The following is a 26,604-nucleotide window of genomic DNA, read 5'->3' on the forward strand; positions in this document are numbered from 1 at the left end:
CTGAACAAAATACTAGCAAATCGGATCCAGCAGTACACCAAAAAAATTATCCACCATGACCAAGTGGGGTTCATACCAGGGATGCAAGGCTGGCACACTATGCGCAAATCCATAAATGTGATACACCACTTAAATAAAATGAAGAAAAAAACCACATGATAATATCAATAGATGCTGAAAAAGCCTTTGACAAAAATCCAGCATCCATTTCTGATAAAAACGCTCAGCAGTGTGGGAATAGAGGGATCATATCTAGACAAAATAAAGGCCATATATGAAAGACATACAGCCAACATCATACTCAATGAGCTAAAACTAAAAGCATTTCCCTTAAGACAGGAACAAGACAGGGATGCCCACTTTCACCACTCCTATTTAACATAGTACAGGAAGTCTTAGCCACAGCAATCAGACAGGAAGAAAAAATAAAAGGGATCCAAACTGGAAAGGAGGAAGTAAAATTGTCATTATTTGCAGATGACATGATACTATACATAGAAAATACCAAAGACTCCATCAAAAGTTTACTAGACTTAATAAATGAATTTGGCAAAGTAGCAGGATACAAAATTAACGTCAAGAAATCAATGGCATTCTTATACACCAATGATGAACTCACAGAAAGAGAAACTAAGAAAAAAATCCCATTTACCATTGCGGCAAAAAAATTAAGATACCTAGGAATAAACTTAACCAAAGAAATAAAAGACCTATTCGCAGAAAATTACAGGTCATTGAAAAAAGAAATAAAGGAAGATATAAAAGAGTGCAAGCACATACCCTGTTCATGGATTGGGAGAATTAACATCATTAAAATGTCCATATTATAGATTCAACGCAATCCCCATCAAAATACCAACAGCATACTTCACAGAATTAGAACAATTATTTCAAAAGTTCATATGGAACCAAAAAAGGCCTCGAAGAGCCACAGAAATCTTGAAAAGGAAGAACAAAGTTGGAGGGATCACAATACCAGATTTCAGGTTATACTCCAAGGCCACTGTAATCAAAACAGCATGGTACTGGCACAAGAACAGGCATATAGACCAGTGGAACAAAACAGAGAACCCAGAAATGGACCCAAGGCAATATGCTCAATTAATATTTGACAACGGTGGCAAGAGCATACAGTGGAGTAAGGACAGCCTCTTTAATAAATGGTGCTGGGAAAATTGGACAGCTACTTGCCGAAAAATGAAACTAGACCATCAACTTACACCCTACACGAGAATAAACTCAAAATGCATAAAAGACTTAAATGTAACTCATGAATCCATAAAAATCCTAGAAGAGACTGTAGGCAACAAAATTTCAGACTTCATACGCAGCAGAATTTTTACTGGCACATCACCTAAGGCAATATAAAGAAAGGAGAAAATGAACACATGGGCTTACATCAAACTCAAAATCTTCTGCACAGCAAAAGATACAATCATCAAAACAGAAAGGCTACCCACTGTATGGGAGAGCATCATTGCCAATGATATATCAGATAAGGGGTAATTTGCAATATATATAAAGTGCTCATATAATTCCACAAAAGGAAGACAAAGAATCCACTTAAAAAATGGGCAGAGAAACTGAATAGACACCTCTCCAAACAGGACATACAAATGGCTAAGAAACATATGAAGAAATACTCATCATCACTAATCATCAGAGAGATGCAAATTAAAACAACAATGAGGTATCACCTCACACCTGTCAGCATGGCCGCCATCAACAAATCATCAAACAGCCCTGGCCAGTTTGGCTCAGCGGTTAAAGCGTTGGCCTGCGGTCCGGAGAGACCTGGGTTTGGTTCCCGCTAAGGGCACGTATTTCGGTTGCCATTCGTCCCCGGCCCTGGTTGGTCGTGCGGGTGGCAGCCACTCGATGTGTCCCTTCACGTTGATGTTTCTCTCTCTCTCTCCCTTCCTCTTTCTCCCTCCCACTCTATCTGTACAAAACAAATGGAAAAATATCCTCGGATGAGGATAATAAAACAAAAAAAAAACAACAACAAGTGTTGGCGAGGGTGTGGAGAAAAGGGGACTCTAGTACACTGCTGGTGGGAATGCAGACTGGTGCAGCCACTATGGAAAACAATATGGTGTTACTTCAAAAAATTAAAAATTGAACTTCCATTTGACCCAGTGATCCCACTTCTAGGAATATACCCTAAGAAGGCTGAATCACCAATCAGAAAGAATATATGTATCCCCGTGTTTGTAGCAGCACTATTTACAACAGCTAAGATCTGGAAACAGCCCAAATGTCCAAAAGTAGACTAATGAATAAACAAGCTGTGGTACATACACCTAATGGAGTACTATGCAGGTGTAGAAAGACGACATGAAGGGACCTGGAGAATATTATTTTAAGTCAAAAATGCCGTGCAGAGAAAGTATCATATTATCTCACTTATTTGTAGACTATTATGAACATAAAAGTCTGAAGAATGGGGCAGTCCCAGAGATGTGGAAGCGGGGTACAGACTGATAATCTCCAGAAGAGGGGGTTGTGGGGGAGAGATAAAATACAAAACTCATATGCATGAACAATGAAAATGGACAACAAAGCTGGGGACAGGGCGGGGAAGGATGGGGAGGGGGGAATCAGTAGAGGAAAAAGGAGAAACATCTGTAACAGAAAATAAAGAAATAAATAAACAGAAATAAAACAAACAAAAAAAATAAGTAAATAAATAAGGCAAAGGGAATATCAAATGATAAATGTTGAGAAGTGGCAGAATTAGAAGTAAATCAATATTTTGCTATCCTAGTCAGTTCAGGCAAGAATAATCAAGTAAAAAATAGAGAAACAGTTTGGTAAGATGCAGACCATTTATACAGTACAAAGGGTTGTTGCTATAGATTGCTTTTTTTTTAAATTTATCCTCACCCGAAGACATTTTTTTCCATTTTTTGCACAGATAGAGTGGGAGGGAGAGAGAGGAAGAGAGAGAGAGAGAGAGAAACATCGATGTGAAAGGGACACATCAAGTGGCTGCCACCCGCACGACCAACCAGGGCTGGGGACAAACTGCAACCGAGGCACATGACCTTATCAGGAACCGAACCCAGGTCTCTCCGGACCGCAGGCCGATGCTCTAACCGCTGAGCCAAACCGGCCTGGGCTAGATTGCTTTTTTAAGTGTATAAATGTAACCTTAAAACAACAGAGGAAACAGATCGAATGTATAAACAAAATTAACCTAACCAGTTAGGTTCAGCCTGTTACTGTATGCCTCTGAATGTGATTCCAGATATGAACACAATATGTATCACTAAAATAGCATCTCTGCCCTAGAATACATAGCCTCAATGAATATGAGAGAATATCAGACAAACTAATTGAGAAACATTCCACAAATTAACTGGCTTGTATTGTTTAAATGTCAATTCATTTTAAAGAAATGAAAGAAAACTTAAGGAAGTACAATTTTAAAAAAGAGAGCACAGAAATATAAAAAAAAAAATGAAATGGATGATCTGTGGCTAAGGCAAAAGAAACCAGGACAATATAAAGATTAAACAACAAGCCTAGGATATAGAGCATAGGTTTTACTATTTTATCAATGTTAATGTAACCCACTCAGTGGTTTAACAACAAAAAACCCTAATATTTTATACTTAGTTATGTGTATATGGACGAAAATATAGTAAGTCAAACAAAACTAAAATATTATTTTGAATAGACTATGTCTGAGATTAAAGAAAGGACAAAGCAATAGGTGAAGAAAAAGTAAACTGTGGCTTAATCAGGGTTTGAAATATAGATTTCAGTTATCCAAATATACAACTGAGAGTTAAACCATGAAAACTGTAATTCAAAGAAAAGTGTGTGAGTGCACACATGCACATACACCATCAAGACCTAGTACACTACAAGAACATATGTTGTTTTTCTTGATTAAACGCTGGCAAAGCTGACAAACTTACCGCCAATGTTTCTCAACTCTTCGGCTAAGGGCAATTTTCTCTCCCACTTCGGTGCACACAGGATTAGTGAGTACTATTTTGCCCAAATCGGCCTTAACTGCGCTAACTCTGCCTCCTGTTGACAGGGATCCTACGTTCATCATAAGCACTTCATTCTTACACAGCTTTTGCACCTAGGGAAATAAATTAGAAAAAAATAAACCCAAAATGGAGACAATCTTTCCAATATAAACTAAGAATTTAACAAATACTCCTGGATTTAAGTAATCTATAAAGAAACAAAATAAAATTCTGCAGAAGTTACATTGTAATGGGATTTGAAGTATAATTATTTTGCAGGTGTCAAAACAAAAGGTTTAACACTCAATGAATATATCAAGGTATATGTGTACTTTGTAGGTCTTACTCTACGATAAGTCCCAAAATATAAAATACATCAAAATATAAAATACGTTAATCAATGAAACTTAAATTTTTGAAGGGTTTACAAAATTTGCTCAAAGATAATACTTCATTAATTAAGTGGTTCTAGAGCTCTAATTTCATTCATGTGACATAAATAAAGTACTTAAACTTTCTGACCTCTATAAATTAGGGTAACACCTACTACTAAATAATTACTAACTGCTATACTGCTTCAGATACCTCAGTGTTTTCACTACAAGTCAGACTAAGAAAAATAAATCTTCCTTAAAGAAACTCCAGAAAACAGGGGAGATAAATTTAAGTTTTAAAAACACACTTAACTCATATTCAAAACAATTTCTTTGTTATTGTTTTTTTGTTATTCTTCACCCAAGGTTATGTTTTTTCCATCGATTAAATTTTAAAGTGGAAAAGAGGAAGGGGGAAACAGAGGGGGTATTGGTTGCCTCCTGGGACACACCTTGGCATTAAGCTGTAAGTGTAGACAAAAGTAATAATCAGTACAGCAGTTAATTATTTAGTAGTAGGTGTTACCCTATTTTAGAGACCAGAAAGTTTAAGTACCTTGTTTATGACACATGAACGGAATTAGAGCTCTAGAACCACTTAATTATTTAATTACTGTCTTTGAGGAAATCTTTTAAACCTTTCAAAAATTTAAGTTTCTTGATTAATGTATTCTGTATCTCGGAGCTTATTTAAGAATACAATCTTGAGTAAATCACTGATTAATCTATGCTATACTTAGTAGCTTATTTTACAGTAAGACCTTAAGTATTCATTGTGTATTAAACCTTTTGCTTTGACACCTGCAGAATATTTATATTTCAAATTCCATTACAACACTGATGTGTCTTTCTCACATCAGGATTTCTCTCTCTCTCTCCCCCCACCCTGCTTCCCTTCTACTCTGTCTAAAAAAGTCAATTAAAAAATATCCTCCACTAACATTAACAATAAATGATGATGATGATGATGAACTACTTTGAAAACTGATAAAATGGTGTTTGCACATCTAAAATGTTGGTTAACTGTCACCGAATTGATATATAAAAATGTTACACATCTATACTGTCAATACGGGTGCTTATTTCCATTTATGTTTATCAACAAATTCTTAAGTCTTTTCTAAAAATCACATGTATGCTAGAAATAGTGTTTATAATATATACCCCAAACACATATAAATTCATTTTTCACCAAAAAATATCAAATTCACCTAAAACCACAAAAGACCTTGAATAGCCAACACAATCTTGAGACCAAAAAACAGTGAAGCCAGAGGTATCAACCTCTGACTTCAAAGTATACTACAAAGTGACAATAATCAAAACAGTATAGTATAGGCAGAAAAAATGACACACAAACCAATGAAACAGAATTAAGCATAGAAACAAACCCACATGTATAAGGAAAAATACAATTTGTAACAAAGGAGCCCAAAACACACAATGGAGAAAACAAAGCCTCTTCACTAAATGGAGCTGGGAAAATTAGGAAATGACATGCACAGGATGACACTTGACTACTGTTTGTCTCCATATACGTTATGCTATATGAAGTAAGTCAGATGAAAAAGAACAAAAATTATTTCACTTATGTGTTGAATATAAAACAAAAAATAACATATGAACAAACAAATTAGAAATGGTGGTTACAAGAGGGCAGAAGGGAAGGGAAGTGAGAGGGAGACAAAGAGTAAAAGATATCAAATGTGGTGACTGAAGGAGATTTACACTCAGGGTTGTGAGCACATGATAGTACAGATATTTTGTAATAATAAAGCTATACACCCCAAATTTATGTTACTCCAATAAGTTTAGTAAGAAAACTCTGACTTTAAGCCTGGTTGCCATATAGAAAATTTCAAATTATTCACCTTGTCCTTTAATTTTAAGAGAATGAAACAAAACTGATTAAAACATCATACTTTGGGTTTTTGAATGATAAAAAGCACTTACCTTTGCTGCTTTTTTGTCCCCTTCTGTGCGCACACCAAGAAGCCGTCTAAGTAGAAAATATGAGATTTCCAATTCTGTGAAGATCTCTGGTAAAGTTCCAACTGCACCAACCACCTGCCCCACCATTCTGTCAGCACGGCACAAAGTGGGGTCAATTTTTGTTCCAACTCCTGATTATAAATAAGATATATTTCTAAGTTTTTATTTCTTAAAATACTGTATTGATTTGACTGACTTTACCTTTGCAAAGATTCTCTTGATTACACTAGAAGTGCAAATGAGATGAGATGTCTGTCTCACTCTAAATGAATTTCATTTAGTAAGATATTCTATCTTAATACAGGTTGAAAGACATAAATTTCATGATTAATTTGCAGAAATAAACTGGTTACTGTTATTGGTCATTGGCAGTATACAAGTGTCAACCAAGAAAAATAACTACCAAGGACTCCTGGACACAAAATTGAAACATAAAGTCTAGCAGCCATTCTAAAGAGGGACCTCACATGAAAACTGCATTTCAAGAAGCCTGAACTAAACTGCTTGCCTATACTGTGTTGCTGCCATCTAAGCCAGTTCTTACAAAGGAGTTCCTGTTTCAAATAACAGGATTGGGCGTTCCCTGTCCAACTGGAGCACAGTTATATCCCAATTAGGATTTTCACCAACCAATCAGGACAAGTGCTTTTTAGACCAATAAAACACAACAAGAATTTCAAGTCCTCATTTCCATAAGGACAAATCAATGAGGTACAGGGCGTTTTCCTTCTATACAAGTCACTTCCCTTTAGCTCAGCAACTGCATTTTTCTTGTTCAGCTGTCTACCCAGCTGGGAACAATGAAGGTGTGTCACCAGAGCAGAACAGAAGAGCAAGGTGGAGCTGTCTAGATAGAGAAGGGCCCTGACTGTGGGAAGCTAGCAGAAGCCAAGCAGTACAATTGAGAGGTAACTACTGATCTTCCACAGCCAACTAAATAAAGTATCCTTCTTTACCTCACCCATATTTGGAATTCTAATTTGTGTAGCACTGGTACCAACAATATCATGACACAGTGTTGGCATTACATTATTCTACTTACCTGTTTGTATAATGGTACAATAAAGAGTTGCATAAACATATTTCCTGTTTTCTTTGAATTTTTTATTTATTAATTTGTTTCTATTACAGATGTTCCTCATTTTCCCCCATTGACACCCTCCTCCCCTTCCTACCCACCCCACCCCCAGGTTTGTTGTCCATGTTCACTGGTCTGCTTACATTCATGTAATTTTGTGGTTTATCTCTCCCCACCTAAACCACCTCCTCTGAGGCTTGTCAGTCTGTACCCCACCTCTACATCTCTGGGTTAATTTTGTTCAACAGTTTGTTTAGTTCACTATATTCCACAAATAAGAGAGATCATGTGATATTTGTGTTTCTCTGCTTGGCTTGTTTCTCTTAGGAGAATATTCTCCAGGTCCTTCCATGCCATCTCAAATGATAAGAGACTTTTCTTTCTTACAGCTGCATAGTATTCCATTGTGTACAAGTACCACAGCTTTTTAATCTACTGATGGATACTTGGTCTGTTTCCAAATCTTAGCTATTGTAAATAACACTGCTGTGAACATAGGGGTACATATATTCTTTCTGACTGGCGTTTCAGGTTTCTCAGAGTATATTCCTACAAATGGGATCACTGGGTCAAATGGCAGTTCAATTTTTAATTTTTTGAGGTAACATCATATTGTTTTCCATAGTGGTTGCGCCAGTCTGCCTTCCCACCAGCAGTGTACTACAGTCCCCTTATCTTCATACCCTTGTCAACACCTGTTGTTTGATTTGTTGATGGCAGCCATTCTGACAGGTGTGAGGTGCTACCTCACTGTTGTTTTAATTTGGATGTTTCTGATGATTAGTGATGTTGAGCATTTCTTCATGTCTCTTAGCCATTTGTGCTTTTTGGTATTTCCTAAATTTCTTAATTAAAAAACAAAACAAAACACCTAGGCATGGTGGCTCAGTTGCTTGGAGCATCATGCCATACACCAAAAGGTTGCGAGTCTGATTTCTGGCCAGGACACATACCTAGGATTGTTCATTCCATCCCCAGTAAGGGTGTGTACGAGAGGCAACAGACTGATATATCTCTCACATCGATGATTTTTTTCTCTCTCTCCCTCGCTCACTCTCTAAAATCAACAAATAGCCCTGGCCGGTTTGGCTCAGCGGTTAGAGCATCGGTCTGCGGTCCAGAGAGACACGGGTTCGGTTCCTGCTAAGGGCATGTACCTCAGCAGTTGCAGTTTGTCCCTGGCCCTGATTGGGTCATGCAGGTGGCAACTACTCAATGTGTCTCTTTCACGTTGATGTTTCTCTCTCTCTCCTGCCTCTATCTGAACAAAAAATGGAAAAAATGTCCTTGGGTGAGGATAAATAAATAAATAAATAAATAAATAAAATCAACAAATATATCCTCAGGTGAGGGTAAAAAAATCAGATTCCAAAAATAAAAGCAAATTGTGTACAGGAAAGTCTTATGATAAAATATAATAGATGATGTAAACATAGATCAAAAAGATGATGTTAGTAAAACAGCAGAGTTAAAAGCCCTCCATAACTCCTTGCTCCGGAAAAACAAACTGTCAAAATCACTTTCAAAGCTCTGAAATTTATCCAAAGACTTGCAGCAGTATGTGGCGTATTTATTTAAATTTTTAAAAAAAGGCCCTGGCCAGTCTGGCTCAGCGGTTAGAGCGTCGGTCTGCGGTCCGGAGAGACCCGGGTTTGGTTCCCGCTAAGGGCATGTACTTCGGTTGCAGTTTGTCCCCGGCCCTGGTTGGTCGTGCGGGTGGCAGCCACTCAATGTGTCCCTTCACGTCGACGTTTCTCTCTCTCTCTCCTTCCTCTCTCCCCCTCCCACTCTATCTGTACAAAAAATGGAAAATATCCTTGGGTGAGGATTAAAAAAAAAAAAAAAAAGGAAGGTATTAGATCTCCAGTAAGAACAGCAAGTTTTGTTACTTTTTAACTTGCCGCAGTCCCATTCCTTTTTACCAGCTCTGTGGTAGTTTTGTATATAACATAAATTTATGGTAAAAACCAACAGGCTGGCAGTCACTATAGTGGGCAGAATAGGAGTAGAGTTTTTTTTGTTTTTTTTTTTTATCCTTACCCAAGGAGATTTTTATTTTCAGACAGAGCAGAAGGGAAAAGAGGGGAGAAGAGAGAGAGACACATTGACTGGCTGCCACCCACATGACCCCAACCAGGCTGGGAACAAACTGCAACTGAGGTACATACCCTTAGAGGGAACCAAATCCTTGTCTACGGGCTGATTCTCTAACTACTGAGACAAACCGGTCAGGGTGGGATAGAGGTTCTTTAAAGTATTCCATGAGAATTACCATTTGATTTTTCTGATGTTCTCTAGAAGATTTCACTTTGAAAGCTGTCTGAATCCGCAGTGTGAAAAGTCTTTAACTCCGAGAATTAAAGGATAATAGCTAGAGAAAACAAGAAACTAATCAAAATTCTTTTAAAAGAGAGATTCCAAAATGGCGGCGGAGTGAATGGAGCTACACAGACCATCTCACAGGACCAAACTGGAATTACAAATAAATTAAAGACAAATCATCAGGAAAAAGCAACAGAAAAGCAGCTTGAGAGGACCATGTGTACCATGGACACTGACTCGATCATGGTAAAATTGAGGAGGCACGAGAGGTGGGCTGGGAGCCCACTCTACTCCTATTCTGCCCACTATAGTGACTGCCCACTATAGTGACTGCCAAAATGGTGAAACAAAGAAACAAATCCCAAATGAAATAACAAGAGATGAGATAAATAAAATGCAGTTAGGCAAGTTAACAGAGGTAGAATTCAGAGCCATGATCTTGAGAAAGATCAACAGCATGTGTGAGGACATGAGCACCATGAGTAAAGACATAAAAACACTTAAAATCAACCAACTGGAAATTAAAAATGGAGGAGGAGGAGGAGGAGGAGGAGGAGGAAGAGGAGGAGATGATAGCAGAAATTAACACATTGGAAAGACTAAACATCAGAATAGAGGAAGCAGAGGACCTGATCAGTGAATCAGAAGACAGGGTAGAAAAAAATCAATCAAGCAGAAAAAAACGATTAAAAAACAAGAAAAAGCATCATAAAAGTATCCAAATTAGAAGAAAAGGAACAAGGGTTAGAGAACATATTTGAAGAAATAGTGACAGAAAACTTTCCTAATTTGGTGAAGGAAGACATTCAAGTTCAAGAAGCACAGAGAGCCCAAAGTAAGAAGAACCCAAAACAGACCCACACCAAAACACAATGAAGCACTAGACCAAATGAATTTAATAGGTATCTACCGAGAATTACACCCCAAAACTACAGAATTCACATTCTTCTCAAGTGTACATGGGACATTCTCAAAAACAGACCAGATGTTAGGACACAAGGCAAGTTCATTAAAGTTCAAGAAGACTGAAATCATATCAAGCATCTTGTCAGATCACAATGGCATGAAACTAGAAATCAACTGCAACAAGAACATGCAAAGACATGGAGGCTAAATAGCATGTTATTAAACAATAAATGGGTTACTGAGGAGATCAAGGAAGATATTAAAAAATTATAAAAAGAAAAAATTTAAAAAAAAATCTTTGGATGTCCATGGGAGCTTTGAAAAGCCTGATACTTTTCTACAAATATGGAAGATAATATGCATTTGTAGGGCTGAACATACGCTCAGAAAAAAACTTAGCTTTAAGATGTCACTTCTAATTGGCCTTAAGCTGGAACAGCAGGAGAAAGTAGAGTTGTTTACTGTCTGGGTGAGTGTTGAATACATGCATCAAAATACACATAGAGTAATGACTGGAAGACTTATTATTTCTAGACATTAAATAAATCTCTTTCTATTCAATCACTAGCTGAGCACTAGGCTAACCAAGCATACCCTACAGTGGGCACATACACAAAAGGGACTTTACTGAATTGATTCACAAACTCACTAAATAAAGAATAACTAGTAGAAAAAGTACCAAAAACCTTTAGGAGAGAAGAAAATCAAGTTTCCAAAATAGCCATACCGTATAATTTAAAAAGATGTTTTCAACAAAATTTTTGAGACACCCAAGGTAGTAAGTATGGCCATTTATAATAGTGGTTCTCAACTTTCCTAATGTTGTTACCCTTTATAATACAGTACCTCATGTTGTGGTGACCCCCAACCATAAAATTATTTCTTTGCTACTTAATAACTGTAATTTTGCTACTGTTATAAATTGTCCTTGGAAATACGTGTTTTTTGTTGGTCTTAAACAATCCCTGTGAAAGAGTTGTTCGACACCCAAAGGGGTTGCAACCACAGGTTGAGAACCGCTGCTTTATAGAAACAAAAGTAATTCAAAAATTTCTGTCCAAGAGATACTAGAGACACTTACTAAACAAACACTTTATGCCAGCATATTTTAAATGTGTTCTAAGGATTAAAGAAAACTATTTCAGAAGAACCAAAAGGAAGTATTAGAATGATTTTTCTACCATAAATGTCCATATAGAAAGTATAAGAGAATCAAATAAAAACATTCCAGAGTAAAAGAGTATAATTAAAATAAATACTTTAGTTAAAATAAAATAGTTGAAATAAATGCTCAATAGCAGATTGGAGAGCAGAAACATTCAAGGTGCAAGACTCCATTTAAAATAATGTATTTTCTTTGCTTTTTGCTTTGTTTTTTTATCCTTACCAGAGAACATTTTTGCATTTATCCTCAGGTAAGAGTGGGAGGGAGAGAGAGGGGAAGAGAGAGAGACATCAATGTGAGAGAGACACATCAACCGGTTTCCATCAACAGAACCCCAAACGGGGCCAGGGACAAACTGCAACCGAGGTGCATGCCCTTTGTGGAAACCAAACCAGGTCTCTCAAAACCACACCAGGTCTCTCGAAACCACAGGCCGACACTCTATCTGCTGAGCCAAACCAGCCAGGGCTCTCTTATTTTTCTTTCTGGTTCATCTGTGTGTTTTTTTTCCCGTTTTCAGTTTTAAACTTTTTTTTTCTTTTCCTATTCTATATTTTATTTCATTCATTATTACTTCTTAAAAATTGATATTGTGCCCTGGCCGGTTTGGCTCAGAGGTTAGAGCGTCGGCCTGCGGTCCAGAGAGACCCGGGTTCGGTTCCCGCTAAGGGCGCGTACTTCGGTTGCAGTTTGTCCCCGGCCCTGGTTGGTCGTGCGGGTGGCAGCCACTCGATGTGTCCCTTCACATCGATGTTTCTCTCTCTCCTTCCTCTCTCTCCCTCCCACTCTATCTGTACAAAAAATGGAAAATATCCTCGGGTGAGGATAAAAAAAAAAAAAAAAAAAAAAATTGATATTGTGCCGAGACTGGTCTGGCTTGTGATCAGCGTGCTGCCCACAGATCAGAATACGGCTTCAATTCCCAGTGAAGGGCACATACTCCAAATGCCGGTTTGATGCCTTTTCAGGTTGAGTCATGCAGGTAATAATCAACAAACACTATCTCTCTCCCTTTTCCCCTCCCTCCCACGCTATCTAAAAATCAACGGAAAAATATCCTCAGATGAAAAATAAAAAAATGTCCGTTTCATTTTATTATATTTTTCTTTCCTTTCTAATGATAGTTTTCTCTTTTCTCTTCTGTCTTTTCTTTCACAGTCTATTCATAATCTCATTATCTTCTTTAACTCATTTAGTTTTTGTTTTTTAGCATCCTTTTTATTTTCTTATTCTTTTTTGGTTACTGGTTTGTTTTTATCCTCATGTTGTTTATCATTTGGTCATGTTTTGCTCTATCAATACCTGTATAATAGCTGAAATGATCGGTTGAGCCTCATAGTCAACTGGCAAAAGGGTTGAGCGCACCCACAAATGGGACAAGAGCAACCAAGACCCAATTAAAGCAGTACAGTCCACACAACACACAGAAGGGACATCCTTCAACATCCACCTCAAGAGATTAAGGAGAGTTAACCACTAGGTGCCACAGGACACCTACTACAAAAGTCCACTTACTAAGACTGGGAGTCACAGAAGTGCAATGAAAAACATAGAGACAAACACAAAAAGACAATTGAAACTGGGAAACAAAAAAGTCTCAAATAAAAATACTGGAGGAATCTCAAGAAAAAGAGCTAAATGAAATGGAGGCAATTTACCAGAAATAGAACATAAAGTAACAGTTTTAAGACTGCTCAATACCATGAGAAAAGAACAACTGAAATGAAGTAAAACATATCTGAAATAAAAAATACTGGAAAGGTCCAGCCAGTTTGGCTCAGTGGTTTAGTGTCATCCCACGCACCAAGAGGTCACCGATTCAATTCCTGGTCAGGACACATGCCCAGGTTGTGGGCCTGATCCCCAATGGGGGGGCTTGTAGGAGGCAGCCAGTCGATGTTCTCTTTCATGCCTCAGTTTTTTCTCCTGCTCACTTCTCTCTGCAAAATCAGTGAAGAAAAAAAAAATTCAAAAATACTGGAAAGAATAATCAGTAGGTTAGAGGAAGCAGAATTTTAAAGCTGCAAATTATAAGAAAAGGTGTGAAAAAAAATCATTTAGAGTCCTGGCTGGACTGGCTCAGTGGTCAGAACGTCGGCCTGTGGTCCAGAGACCCGGATTTGTTTCCCACTAAGAGAACATACCTCGGGTGCAGTTTGTCCCTGACCCTGGCTGGGTCGTGAGGGAGGCAGCCACTCGATGTGTCCCTTTCATGTTGATGTTTCTCTCTCCCTCTCTTCCTCTCTCTCCCTCCCACTCTATCTGAACAGAAAATGAAAAAATGTCCTCGACTAAGGATAAAAAAAAGTCAATTAGAGAATCAAAAAGAAAAAGGATGAAAAAGCAGGAAAGTCTAAGGGAACTTTGGAATAACAAATAAACAAACAAACAAAAAAACCCGTAACAACACCCACATCATAGGGGTACCAAAAGGAGAAGAAATTGAGCAAGGGCTAGAAATCATGTTTGAAGAAATAATAGCAGAAAAACTTCCCTAACCTAGTGAAGACAAAAGTCACAGTAGTTCAGGAAGCAGAAGAGAATCCCAATCAAGATGAACACAAAGTGACCTACAGCAAGGCACATCATAATTAAAATGGCAGAGGTTAAAGACACTGACAGAATCTTAAAGGCAGCAAATGAAAGAGACAGTCAGTTTCAAGGGAGTTCCCATAAGGCTGTCAGTGTCAAGAAAAACACTACAGTATAGAAGGGAGGTGCATGAAAATTAATTTCTTTCCAAAGTAGTGAAAAGAAGGAACCAAAACCAAGACTACTCTGTCTCGCAGGGCTATCATTAAAAGTTAAAGGTGAGCCCTGGACGATTTGGTTCAGCAGTTAAAGCGTTGGCCCATGGATCAGAGAGATCTGCAGTTTGTCCCCGGACCCAGGTGGGGTCCTTTCGGTAGCAGCCACTCAATGTGTCTCTCTCACACTGATGTTTCTCTCTCTCTCTCTTTCTCCCTCTCTCACTCCCACTCTATATGAAGATAGATGCAAAAAAAAAAAGGTGAAATGAACTTTTCAAACAAAAAAAGCTAAAGGGGCTTACTACCCCCAAACCTGCATTACAGATGTTTAAGGGACTGCTTTAAAAATAAGAAATAGAGCATAACATAGATACAAAGACAAACATATCAATAAATAGGTACCTATCAATAGTAACCTTAAATGTAAATGGATGAAATTATACAAACAAAAAGCACGAGGTGACTGAAAGGAAAATAAATTATGTATATATGCTGTCTATAAGAGATTCACCAAAGAACAAACACAGGATGAAAATAAAAGGACGGAATACAATTTTCCATGCAAATATGAAACAAACAAAAATAACTGGGTAGCAATACTTTTATCTGACCAAACAGACTACAAAACAGAGGCTATAATAAGAGGTAAATATGTCACTACATATTATTAAAGGGACTGATGTGAAAAGAAGATACAACCCTGGTAAACACCCAATATAGGGGCACCTAAATATATAGAAACACCATGGAGTGTTTGGACAATCGATGGGAGAAATTAACACAATAACTGTCATAGTAGGGGAGTTTAAACCCCACTGTTACTAACAGATAGACCTTCCAAACAAAAAATATTCAACAAAAAACTGAGACCTTAAGTAACACACTAGATCAGATGGATTTAATTGATATTTACAAAACATTTCTTCCCAAAGCAGCATGTGGAACATTCTCAAAGGTAGACCACATACTAGGAAACAAAATAAAACTTAACAAATTCATGAAGATTGAAATCTTATCAAGGATCTTCTCAGATCATAGAGCCATAAGAACAGAAATCAACTCTAATAGAAAAACTCAAGAATATTCAAACACATGGAGACTAAATAGCATTTAACTAAAAAATGAATGTGTTGACAATGAGATCAGTGGGGAATAAAAAACATCCTGGAAAAACATAAAAATAATCACACAACAACCCAAAATCTATGGAACACAGTGAAGTACTCTATGAGAAAAGTTCATAGCATTATAGGCCTACCTCAAGAAACAAAATATCTCTAATGAACAATCAAATCCTATACCTAAAACAACTAGAAAAAACAATAAGAAAAGCCCAGAATATGCAGCAGGAAGAAAATAATAAAGACCAGAGTAAAAATAAAAAACACAGCACAAAGGATCAATGAAATCAAGAGCTGGTTCTTTGTTTGATTCACGATTGATGAATCTTTAGCTGTATTCATCAAGAAACAAAGAAAGAGAACCAAAATAAATAAAATCAGCAATGAAACAAGTAACAACTGACACCACAGAAATACAAAGGACTGTAATAAAATAACTGTAAATTATATACCAACTAAATAAACAACCTGGGTGAAATGAATAAATTCCTAAAAAATATACAATCTTACAAAACTAAATGAGGAAGAATCAGAAAACCTGAGATCTTCAGATAAAGATCGCAGCGGGCAGGACCGAAGGGAGAGTGAGTGTGTGAGAGAGTGAGCGAGAGTGTGAGTGGACGCAAAGGTGGATGACCAAACCCGAGCAGTGCAGAGCTACGGAGCAGAAGGTTCCTGTGCTGTAGACAGGAGCAGCCGGCTACCACGGTAAGCAGCCCTTCAGGGCGCTTCTCCCTGCACGGAGGGATGAGAGGGGGACGACCCACCATTTTGAAAGATCGCGGGTCTTCCCTGGGAGGAAGCAGTGGGAGCGGCTACGGCCCAGAAACCTAAGCCCACCATTGCACCTGGCACCATCAGACCAGTGGACACCCTGTCAACACAGACCGGCACACAGCAGCGGAGCTCCCAAGGCACTGGTTGTGGAAGCTGCAGACAACCCGCAGCCCAGCACATCCCCCATAGTACCAGCCTGATCAGAGTTGAGATGTACCCCAAGCAACAGAGGCTGGGGAACAGACATCCATCCCTAGGCAACAGAAGCACAGAACAGCTGATGTAACCCATCCCCCAAAACTAAAGGCAAAGCTGAGCAGGAGTTGGGTCCCACGGGGCAGCAGCACTTCCCAGCTGCCAGCGGCAGGACCTGGGGCTCCACAGAGGCCTGTGCGGTCCAGTAGCTCACAAGTGCAGAAGGAAGCCCAAGCCCTAGAGAGACTGGTGCGATCCAGCTGCCCGCTCTCTGGAACTGCAGGGTGCAGGAGACCAGAGAGGCCTGTGCCACCCAGCAGAAACTCTGCAATCCAGTTTCCCCTGGGACCTGCAGGGTGCTAAAGCAGCAGAGAGGCCTGTGATACTCAGCAGGGACTGCGCGATCTAGTTACCCAGAGGACCTGTGGGGTGCTGAAGCACCAGAGAGGCCTGAGCAACCCAGCAGAGACTGTGCCACCCAGTTTCCTGCGGGACCTGCGAAGTGCTGAAGCACCAGAGAGGCCTGTGCCAACCAGCAGGGACTGCATGATGTAGTTACACGAGGCATGTGGGGTGCAAAAGCAACACAGAGGACTGTGTGACCTAACAGGGACTGTGTGATCCAGTTACCTGGGATCTGCTCGGTGCAGGGGCACCAGAAAGGCCTGTGCAACCCAGCTGCACACAAGATAGGCTTAGAGGATATGCAAAGGAGGTGAAGTGAATAGAAGCCACACAGATGATCTCCCAAGACCAAACTGGAATTACAACTAAAATAAAGACAAATCCTCAGAAAAAAGCAACAGAATAACAAAAGGACAGGACCATATAAACAGGGATACTGGCAGAACACCGGGGCTACATTCCAAGGCACTGAGTGAGACTACAAGCACCAGGAAAAAGCTAGAGGCTAACTGAACCTTTCCTGGGCTTGCAAATCTACCCAGAAAAGTAAGACTTGACAGTGGTGTTTAATTTGCCCCCGCCCCCTGCCCTGTCTCATCCAAACCCATTAGAGGAAGCCACCAACACCGCAGGAAAAATTTGGCAGGCTCCAAATGTGATAGCCAAAATGGTGAGACACAGAAACAAAAGTCAAATGAAAGAACAAGAGACCTCTACTGAAGATGAGATAAATGTGGAGCAGTTAAGCAAGTTAACATAACTAGAATTCAGAGCCATGATCTTGAGGAAGCTCAACAGCATGTGTAAGGACATAAGCTCAATGAGTAAAGACATAGAAATGTTGAAAATCAACCAGCTGGAAATTAAAAACCACCATGAAGAAATGAAGAATGACATAGCACAAATAAAGAATACATGGGATGGACTAATCAGCAGAGTAGGGGAAGATGAGGACCAGATCAGTGAATTAAAAGACAGAGTAGAAAAAAAATCAACCAATCAGAAAACTAAAAGGAAAAAATAATTAAAAAACAAGAAGTTAGGCCCTGGCCAGTTTGGCTCAGCGGTTAGAGCGTCGGCCTGCGGTCCTTAGAGACCCGGGTTCAGTTCCCGCAGAGGGCGCGTACCTCGGTTGCAGTTTGTCCCCGGCCCTGGTCGGTTGTGCGGGTGGCAGCCACTCGATGTGTTCCTTTCACATTGATGTTTCTCTCTCTCTCTCTCTCTCTTCCTCTCTCTCCCTCCCACTCTACCTGAACAAAAAATGGAAAAATGTCCTCGGTGAGGATAAAAAAAAAAAGAAAAGAAAAGAAAAAATACAAGAAGTTAGGTTAAGAGAACTGTGGGACAACTGGAAACATACTAATATTTGAATCACATAAGTCCCTGAAGAGTAAGAAAATGGGCAAAGGTTAGAGAATATATTTGAAGAAATAATGATAAGAAACTTTCCTAACTTAGTGAAGGAAGAAGGCATTCAAATTCAAGAAGCACAGAGAGGCCCAAGTAAGAAGAACCCAAACAGGCCCACACCAAGACACATAGTAACTAAAATGCCAAAAATTAATGACAAAGAGAAAATTCTAAAGGCAGAAAGAGGTAAGGAACAGGTGACCTGCAAAGGAAACACCATAACACTCTTAGCTTACTTCTCAACAGAAACACTACAGGCCAGAAGGGAGTGGCATGAAGTAATCATGGTCATGAAAAACAAGGATCTGAATCCAAGACTACTCTATTCAGCAAGGCTATCATTCAAAATAGAATGTCAAATAAACAGGTTTCCACACAAAAAAAGGCTAAGGGTATATATTAACACCCAAGCAGCACTGCAAGATATGCGAAAAGGACTGCTGTAATTAGAAGAAATAGGAAGAAAAATAGAACCACACTAAAAACAAAAATGGGAATACATAAGTATATATAAATTATCACCTTAAATGTGAATGGTTTGAATGCTCCGATAAAAAGACACAGAGTACCTGACTGCATAAGAGAGCATGACTCATCTATATGTTGTTTACAAGAGATCCACTTCACAACAAAAGACACACATAGGTTGAAAGTGAAGGGATGGGAAAAACTCTTTCAAGCAAACGAAAAGCAAAAAAAAGTTGCAGTAGTAATACTCATATTTGATAGAGTAGTTTTCAAAATGAAGACCATAACTAGAGACAAACAAGGCCACTACATAATATTGAAAGAATGTATCCAACAGAAAGATATAACTTTGGGAAACATATGCACCCAACATGGGAGCACCAACATATATTAAAAATCTTTTGGAGGACTTCAAAGGAGATATTGACAGGAATACAATCATAGTAGGGGACTTCAACACCCCGCTGACATCACTGGATAGATATTTTGGACAAAAAATTAACAAGGAAACACAGACCACAAATGAAGAGCTAGAGCAAATGGATGTAATAGATGTCTACAGAGAATTACACCCCAAAACTGCAGAATCAACATTCCTCTCAAGTGCACATGGCACATTCTCAAAGATAGACCACATGTTAGGACACAACCTAAGTCTCCACAAGTTCAAGAAGACTGAAATCATATCAAGCATCTTCTCAGATCACAATGGCATGAAACTAGAAATCAACTGTAACAAGAACATAAAAAACATCTGAAAACATGGAGGCTAAATAGCATGTTATTGAACAATTAACGGGTTACCATGAAGATCAAGAAAGAAATTAAAAACTTCCATTAAAATGAACACACAACACAAAATCTATGGGATGCAGTGGAAGCAGATCTGAGAAAAAGTTCATAGCATCGCCCTGGCCAGTTTGGCTCAGCGGTTAGAGCGTCCACTTGCGGTCCGGAGAGACCCGGGTTCGGTTCCCACTAAGGGCATGTACCTCGGTTGCAGTTTGTCCCTGGCCCTATTTGGTCGTGCGGGTGGCAGCCATTCGATGTGTCCCTTTCACATCGATGTTTCCCTCTCTGTCTCTTCCTCTCTCTCACTCCCACTCTTTCTGTACAAAAAAAAAAAAAAAAGTTCATAGCATCAAAGGCCTACATCAAGAAGCAAGAAAAATTTCTAACAGGATATCTAACCTCACAATGTAAAGAACTAGAAAGCAAAGAAAAAAAAACCAAAACCCCAGAGCAAGTAGAAGAAAGGAAATAGTAAAGATCAGAGCAGAAATGAATGACATGGAGACCAAAAAACAATTCAAAGGATCAATAAAAAAAGAGCTGGTTTTTCGAAAAGATAAGCAAGATTGAGAGAACCCAAATACACAAAATCAAAAAAGGAAAGAGAAATAACTGATACCACAAAAATACAACAGATTGTTGTTTTTGGTTTTTTTTTATCCTCACCCGAGGACATTTTTCCATTTTTTGTTCAGGTAGAGTGGGAGGAAGAGAGAGGAACAGAGAGAGAGAGAGAAACATCGATGTGAAAGGAACACATCGAGTGGCTGCCACCCGCACAACCAACCAGGGCCGGGGACAAACTGCAACCGAGGTACGAGCCCTTAGCGGGAACCGAACCCGGGTCCCTCAGGACCGCAGGCCGACGCTCTAACCACTGAGCCAAACTGGCCAGGGCAGATTGTTAACAAATATTATAAACAATTATACGGCAAAAAATTCGACTAAGAAAATGGACAAATTTCTATAAACACATAGTCTCCCAAAACTGAACCGGAAAGAGACAGAAAATATGAACAGACCAATAACAAGAGAAGAAATTTAAAATGCATTCAAGACTCTCCCAGCAAACAAAAGCCCAGGCCTAGACCGCTTCACTGGGGAATTTTACCAAACATTCAGAGAACTAAGACCCATTCTCCTCAAACTATTTCAAACAATTCAACAAGAAGGAAGACTTCCAAACTCGTTTTATGAAGCCAGCATAATTCTAATTCCAAAACCAGAAAAAGACATGTAGGAAGAAAACTACAGGCTGATGTCCCTGATGAACATAGAGGCCAATATCCTGAACAAAATACTAGCAAATTGGATCCAACAATACATCAAAAAATTATCCACCATGACCAAGTAGGAGTCATCCCAGGGATGCAAGGCAGGTACAATATTCGCAAATCAATAAATGTGATACACCACATAAATAAAATGAAGAATAAAAACCACATGATCACATCAACAGATGCCGAAACAGCCTTCGACAAAATCCAGCATCCATTTCTGATAACAACGCTCACCAATGTGGGAATAGAGGGATCATATCTTGACATAATAAAGGCCATATATGAAAGACCTACAGCCAACATCATACTCAATGAGCTAAAACTAAAAGCATTTCCCTTAAGAACAGGAACAAGGCAAGGATGCCCACTTTCGCCACTCTTATTTAACATAGTACAGGAAGTCTTAGCCACAGCAATCAGACAGGAAGAAAAAATAAAAGGGATCCCAACTGGAAAGGAGGAAGTGAAACTGTCATTATTTGCAGATGACATGATACTATACATAGAAAATCCCAAAGACTCCATCAAAAGTTTACTAGACTTAACAAATGAATTTGGCAAAGTAGCAGGATACAAAATTAACATGAAGAAATCTATGGCATTCTTATACACCAATGAATAACTACTTAAAGAAAAACTAAAAAAAAATCCCATTTACCATTGCAGCAAAAAATTAAGATACCTAAGAATAAACTTAACCAAAGAAATAAAGGACCTATTCACAGAAAACTATAGGTCACTGAAGAAAAAGAGAGAGAGATCTAAAAAAGTGGAAGCACATACCTTGTTCATGAATTACAAGAATCAATATTATTGAAATGTCCATACTACCCAAAGCAATCTATAGATTCAATGCAATCCCCATCAAAATACCAACAACATCCTTCATAGAACTAGAACAAATACTTCAAGTTCATTTGGAACCAAAAAGGACCTTGAATAGTCACAGCAATCAGGTACTGGCAAGAGAACAGACATATAGACCAGTGGAATAGAACAGAGAACCCGGAAATGGACACAAAGCAATATGCTAATATTTGACAAAGGTCGCAAGAGCATACAGTGGAGTAAAGACAGCCTCTTTAATAAATGGTGTTGGGAAAACTGGACAGCTACATGCAAAAAAATGAAACTAGACCATCAACTTACACCATACACAAGAATAAACTCAAAATGAATAAAAGACTTAAATGTGACTCATGAATCCATAAAAATCCTGGAAGAAAATGTAGGCAACATAATTTTCACTGATACGCAGAATTTTCACTGACACATCACCGAATGCAACAGAAACAAAGGAGAAGATGGACACATGGAACTACATCAAACTCTAAAGCTTCTGCACAGCAGAAGATACAATCATCAAAATGGAAAGGCTACCCACTGTATGGGAGAGCATAATTGCCAATGATATATCAGATAAAGGGTAATTTCCAATTTATATAGAGTGCTCATACAACTCAACAGAAGGGAGACAAAGAACACAATTAAAAAATGGGCAGAGGAACTAAATAGACACCTCTCCAAACAGGACATACAAATGGCCAAGAGACATAAAGAATTGCTCAATATCACTAATCATCAGAGAGATGCAAATTAAAACAACCTCATGCCTGTCAGAATGGCTGCCATCAACAAATCATCAAACCGGCTGCCATCAACAAATCATCAAACAACAAATGTTGGCAAAGGTGTAGAGAAAAGGGGACTGTAGGACATTGCTGGTGGGAATGCAGACTGGTGCAGCCACTATGGAAAACACTATGGTGTTACCCCAAAAAATTAAAAATTGAACTTCCATTTGACCCAGTGATCTCACCTCTAGGAATATACCCTACAAAGCCTGAAACACCAATCAGAAAGAATTTATGTACCCCCATATTCATAGCAGCACTATTTACAATAAGATCTGAAAACAGCCCAAATGTCCATCAGTAGACGAATGGATAAAGAAGCTGTGGTACATATACACAATGGAATACTATGCAGTGGTAAGAAAGATCTCTTATCCTTTGAGATGACGTGCAGGGACCTGGAAAGTATTATCCTAAGAGAAACAAGCCAAGCAGAGAAAGACAAATATCACATGATCTCACTTATTTGTGCAATATAACAAACATAACAGTCTGAGGAATGGGGCAGTGTGGAAGTGGGGTACAGACTGACAATCTCCTGAAGGGGAGATTGGGGGGGGAGAGATAAACCACAGAACTTATGTGCATGTATGTATGAACAATGGACATGGATAAGAAAGGTAGGGACAGGGTGGTGGAGGGGGGAATCAGAGAGTGAAAAGGGAAACATCTGTAACAAAAATAAATTAATTAATTAAAAAAAAAACCTGAATAGAGAGATAATAAGAAAATTAAAACAATATAATAATAATAATAATCATCATCATCAAACATCCTGGACCCAAATGGCTTCCTAGGTGAATTTTACCGAACAGTCAAAGAAGGACTAATATCAATCCGTTTCCAAGTATTCCGAAAAATTCAAAAGGAAGAAAGACTTTTTTTTTTAATCCTCATCCGAACACATTTTTTTATTCAGATATAGTGGGAGGGAGAGAGAGAGAGAGATAGAGAAACATTGATGTGAAAGGGACACATCTAGTGGTTGCCACCTGCACAACCCAACCAGAGCCGGGGACAAACTGCAACTGAGGTACGTGCCCTTAGCGGAAACTGAACCCAGGTCTCTCTGGACTGCAGGCTGACGCTCTAACCACTGAGCAAAACTGGCCAGGGCAAGACTTCTGTTTTTTAATGAAATCAGCATTTTTCTTCTAAAACCAGATGAAGAACAAGAAAGAAAGAAAATTATAGATCAATATCTCTGATGAACATAGATGTTAAAGTCCTAAACAAATATTAACTAACCAGATCCAGCAATGCATTAAGAATGATGGTACACCATGACCAAGTGGGATGTATTCCGGGAATGCAAGTCTGGTACAATACCCATATATCAATAAACATGAAACACTGCAAAAACAAAATTAAGAAATCACATTAACCCAGAAAGCATTTGACAAAATTCAGCACCCATTTAAGATAAAAACTCTCAACAAAGTAAAAATGGAGGGATCATACTTCAACATAAAAAAGGCCATATGTGAAAAATCTACAGCCAACATCATACTCAAAGGGCAAAAACTAAAAGTGTTTCCTTAAAGGTCAGGAACAAGACAGGGATTCTGCACTCTTTCTCACTACAATTCTGGAAGTTCTGGTCTGAGTCAACTCAAGCCAAGTGATGTGATATGACGTGACAAGACAAGAAAATAAAATAAAATGTATCAAAATTGTCCTGGCTAGTTTGGCTCAGTGATAGTGTTGGCCTGTGAACCAATGAGTCCTGGGTTCAGTTTCAGCCACAGGCATGTACCTAGGTTGCAGTTCATCCCTGGCCCTGGTCAGGGTCATGAGGGAGGCAACCAGCTGAGGTGTCCCTCTCACGTTGATGTTTATCTCTTTCTCCCTTTCTTTCTCTCTCTCTACCTGAAGATAAATAGAAAAATATCTTCAGTTGAGGATAAAAAATATATATATATCAAAATTGTAAAGGTAAAAGTAAAACTGTCCTCCTAAATGACATACTATTGTACACAGAAAAGCCTTAAGACTTTACCAAAGAACTACTAGATTTAATAAATGAATATGGCAAAGTTTCAGGCTACAAAATTAACATCCAGACATAGAAGGCAAAGGTTTTATACACTAATAATGAAGTCTTGGAAAGAAAAAGTAAAAACACAATCCATTTACCAATTGCCACAATAATAAAGAAGATACCTAGGAATAAACTTAATTGAGGAGGAAAAAGACCTATACTCGGAAAACTGTAAGACATTGAAGAAAGAAAACAGGAAAATACAAACAAGTGGACAAATATACCATGTCAAGGACTAGAAGAATTAACATCATTAAATTGTGTATACTACTCAAACAAATCTATAGATTCAATGCAATCCTTATTAAAATACCAATAGCATATTTAAAGATGTAAAAGAAATAATCCAAAAATTTGTATGTAACTATAAAAGAGACTGAATAGCCTTAGCAATCATGAGAAATAAAAGAGCAAAGTTGAAAGGATGACAATACCATATATGAAACTAACTATAAAGCCACTACAATCTTAGCCTGGTATTGGCACAAGCGGCAAGAGCATAAAATAGAGTAAAAAGAGTTCCTTCAATAAATGGTGTAGGTAAAATTGGACAGGTACATGCAAAATAATGAAATTAGATCACCAGCCCTGGCCGGTTTGGCTCAGCGGTTGGAGCGTCGAACTGCGGTACAGAGAGACCCGGGTTCGGTTCCCGCTAAGGGCACGTACCTCGGCTGCAGTTTATCCCCGGCCCTGGTTGGTCGTGCGGGTGGCAGCCACTCGATGTGTCCCTTTCACATTGATGTTTCTCTCTTTCTCTCTTCCTCTCTCTCCCTCCCACTCTATCTGAACAAAAAATGGAGAAATGTCCTCGGGTGAGGATAAAAAAAAGAAAAAAGAAAAAAAGAAATTAGATCACCAACTCACACCATATACAAGAATAAACTAAAAATGGAAAGTAGACATATATAAGTCACAAAACCATAAAGTCCTAGAATAAAAATAGGCAGTAAAATCTCAGACATTTCATGTAGTATTTCTTTCCGTATAACCTGGGGCAAGGGAAACAAAGGAAAAAATAAACAAAAGGGACTATATCAAACTAAAAAGCTTCTCTCTATGGCAGCAGAAACCTGGCTGTTTTGGCTCATTGGGTTGGAGTATTATTCTGTATACAAACTGCAGCAGGTTCAATTTCTGGTCAGGGCACATACACTGGTTGTGGGTTCCAAGACCAGTCAGGGTGAGTGCAGGAGGCAACCAATTGATGCCTCTCTTTGTCTCCCCACTTATCTTCTCAAAAATCAATAAGAAAAAACAAAAAAGTGCCCTGGCCGGTTTGGCTCAGCGGTTAGAGCGTCGGCCTGCGGTCCGGAGAGACACGGGTTCGGTTCCCGCTAAGGGCACATTCTCCAGTTGCAGTGTGTCCCCGGCCCTGGTTGGTCGTGTGGGTGGCAGCCACTCGATGTGTCCCTTCACATTGATGTTTCTCTCTCTCTCTCCCTTCCTCTCTCTCCCTCCCACTCTATCTGTACAAAAAATGGAAAAATATCCTCGGGTGAGGATAAAAAAACAAAACAAAACAAACAAACAAAAAAAAAAACAAAAAAGAAACCCACTGTATGGGAGAACATATCTGCCAATGATAATATGTGATAAGGGATTAATTTCCAGAATAACTTATACAACTCAACACTAGAAAGACAAAAAATCCAATTTAAAAAAGTGGGCAAAGGACCTCATTAGACACTTCTTCAAAGAGGATATGCAGATGGCCAACAGACATGTAAAAGTGTTCAAACTCACTAATAATCAGGAGATGCAAATTAAAACGACAATGAGGTATTACCTCACATGTACTCTATTGGCTGCCATCAATAAATCAAACAAGTGTAGTCAAAGATGTGATGTAGCCTCCATAAAAAACAGTATGGAGATTCCTCAAAAAATTAAAAATGTAACTGTCTT

At 38.7% G+C, this 26,604-nt stretch overlaps 1 protein-coding gene across 2 annotated transcripts in view; it reads right to left on the reverse strand.

Annotated features, from left to right (window-relative positions):
* Positions 1 to 26,604, reverse strand: part of LOC118643109 (eukaryotic translation initiation factor 2 subunit 3, X-linked-like) — a 72,642-nt gene that overhangs the window by 25,501 nt on the left and 20,537 nt on the right. For both annotated transcript variants that reach the window (XM_036281014.1, XM_036281015.1), the window contains exons 10-11: positions 6,314 to 6,483; positions 3,927 to 4,099 (exon numbers count right to left, since the gene is read on the reverse strand). In XM_036281014.1, the coding sequence (XP_036136907.1) occupies positions 3,927 to 4,099; positions 6,314 to 6,483 (343 nt within the window). The remainder of the gene's footprint in view (positions 1 to 3,926; positions 4,100 to 6,313; positions 6,484 to 26,604) is intronic.

The sequence above is a fragment of the Molossus molossus genome, unplaced genomic scaffold, assembly GCF_014108415.1.
Source record: "Molossus molossus isolate mMolMol1 unplaced genomic scaffold, mMolMol1.p scaffold_m16_p_30, whole genome shotgun sequence".
In the NCBI taxonomy this organism is placed as follows: domain Eukaryota; kingdom Metazoa; phylum Chordata; class Mammalia; order Chiroptera; family Molossidae; genus Molossus; species Molossus molossus.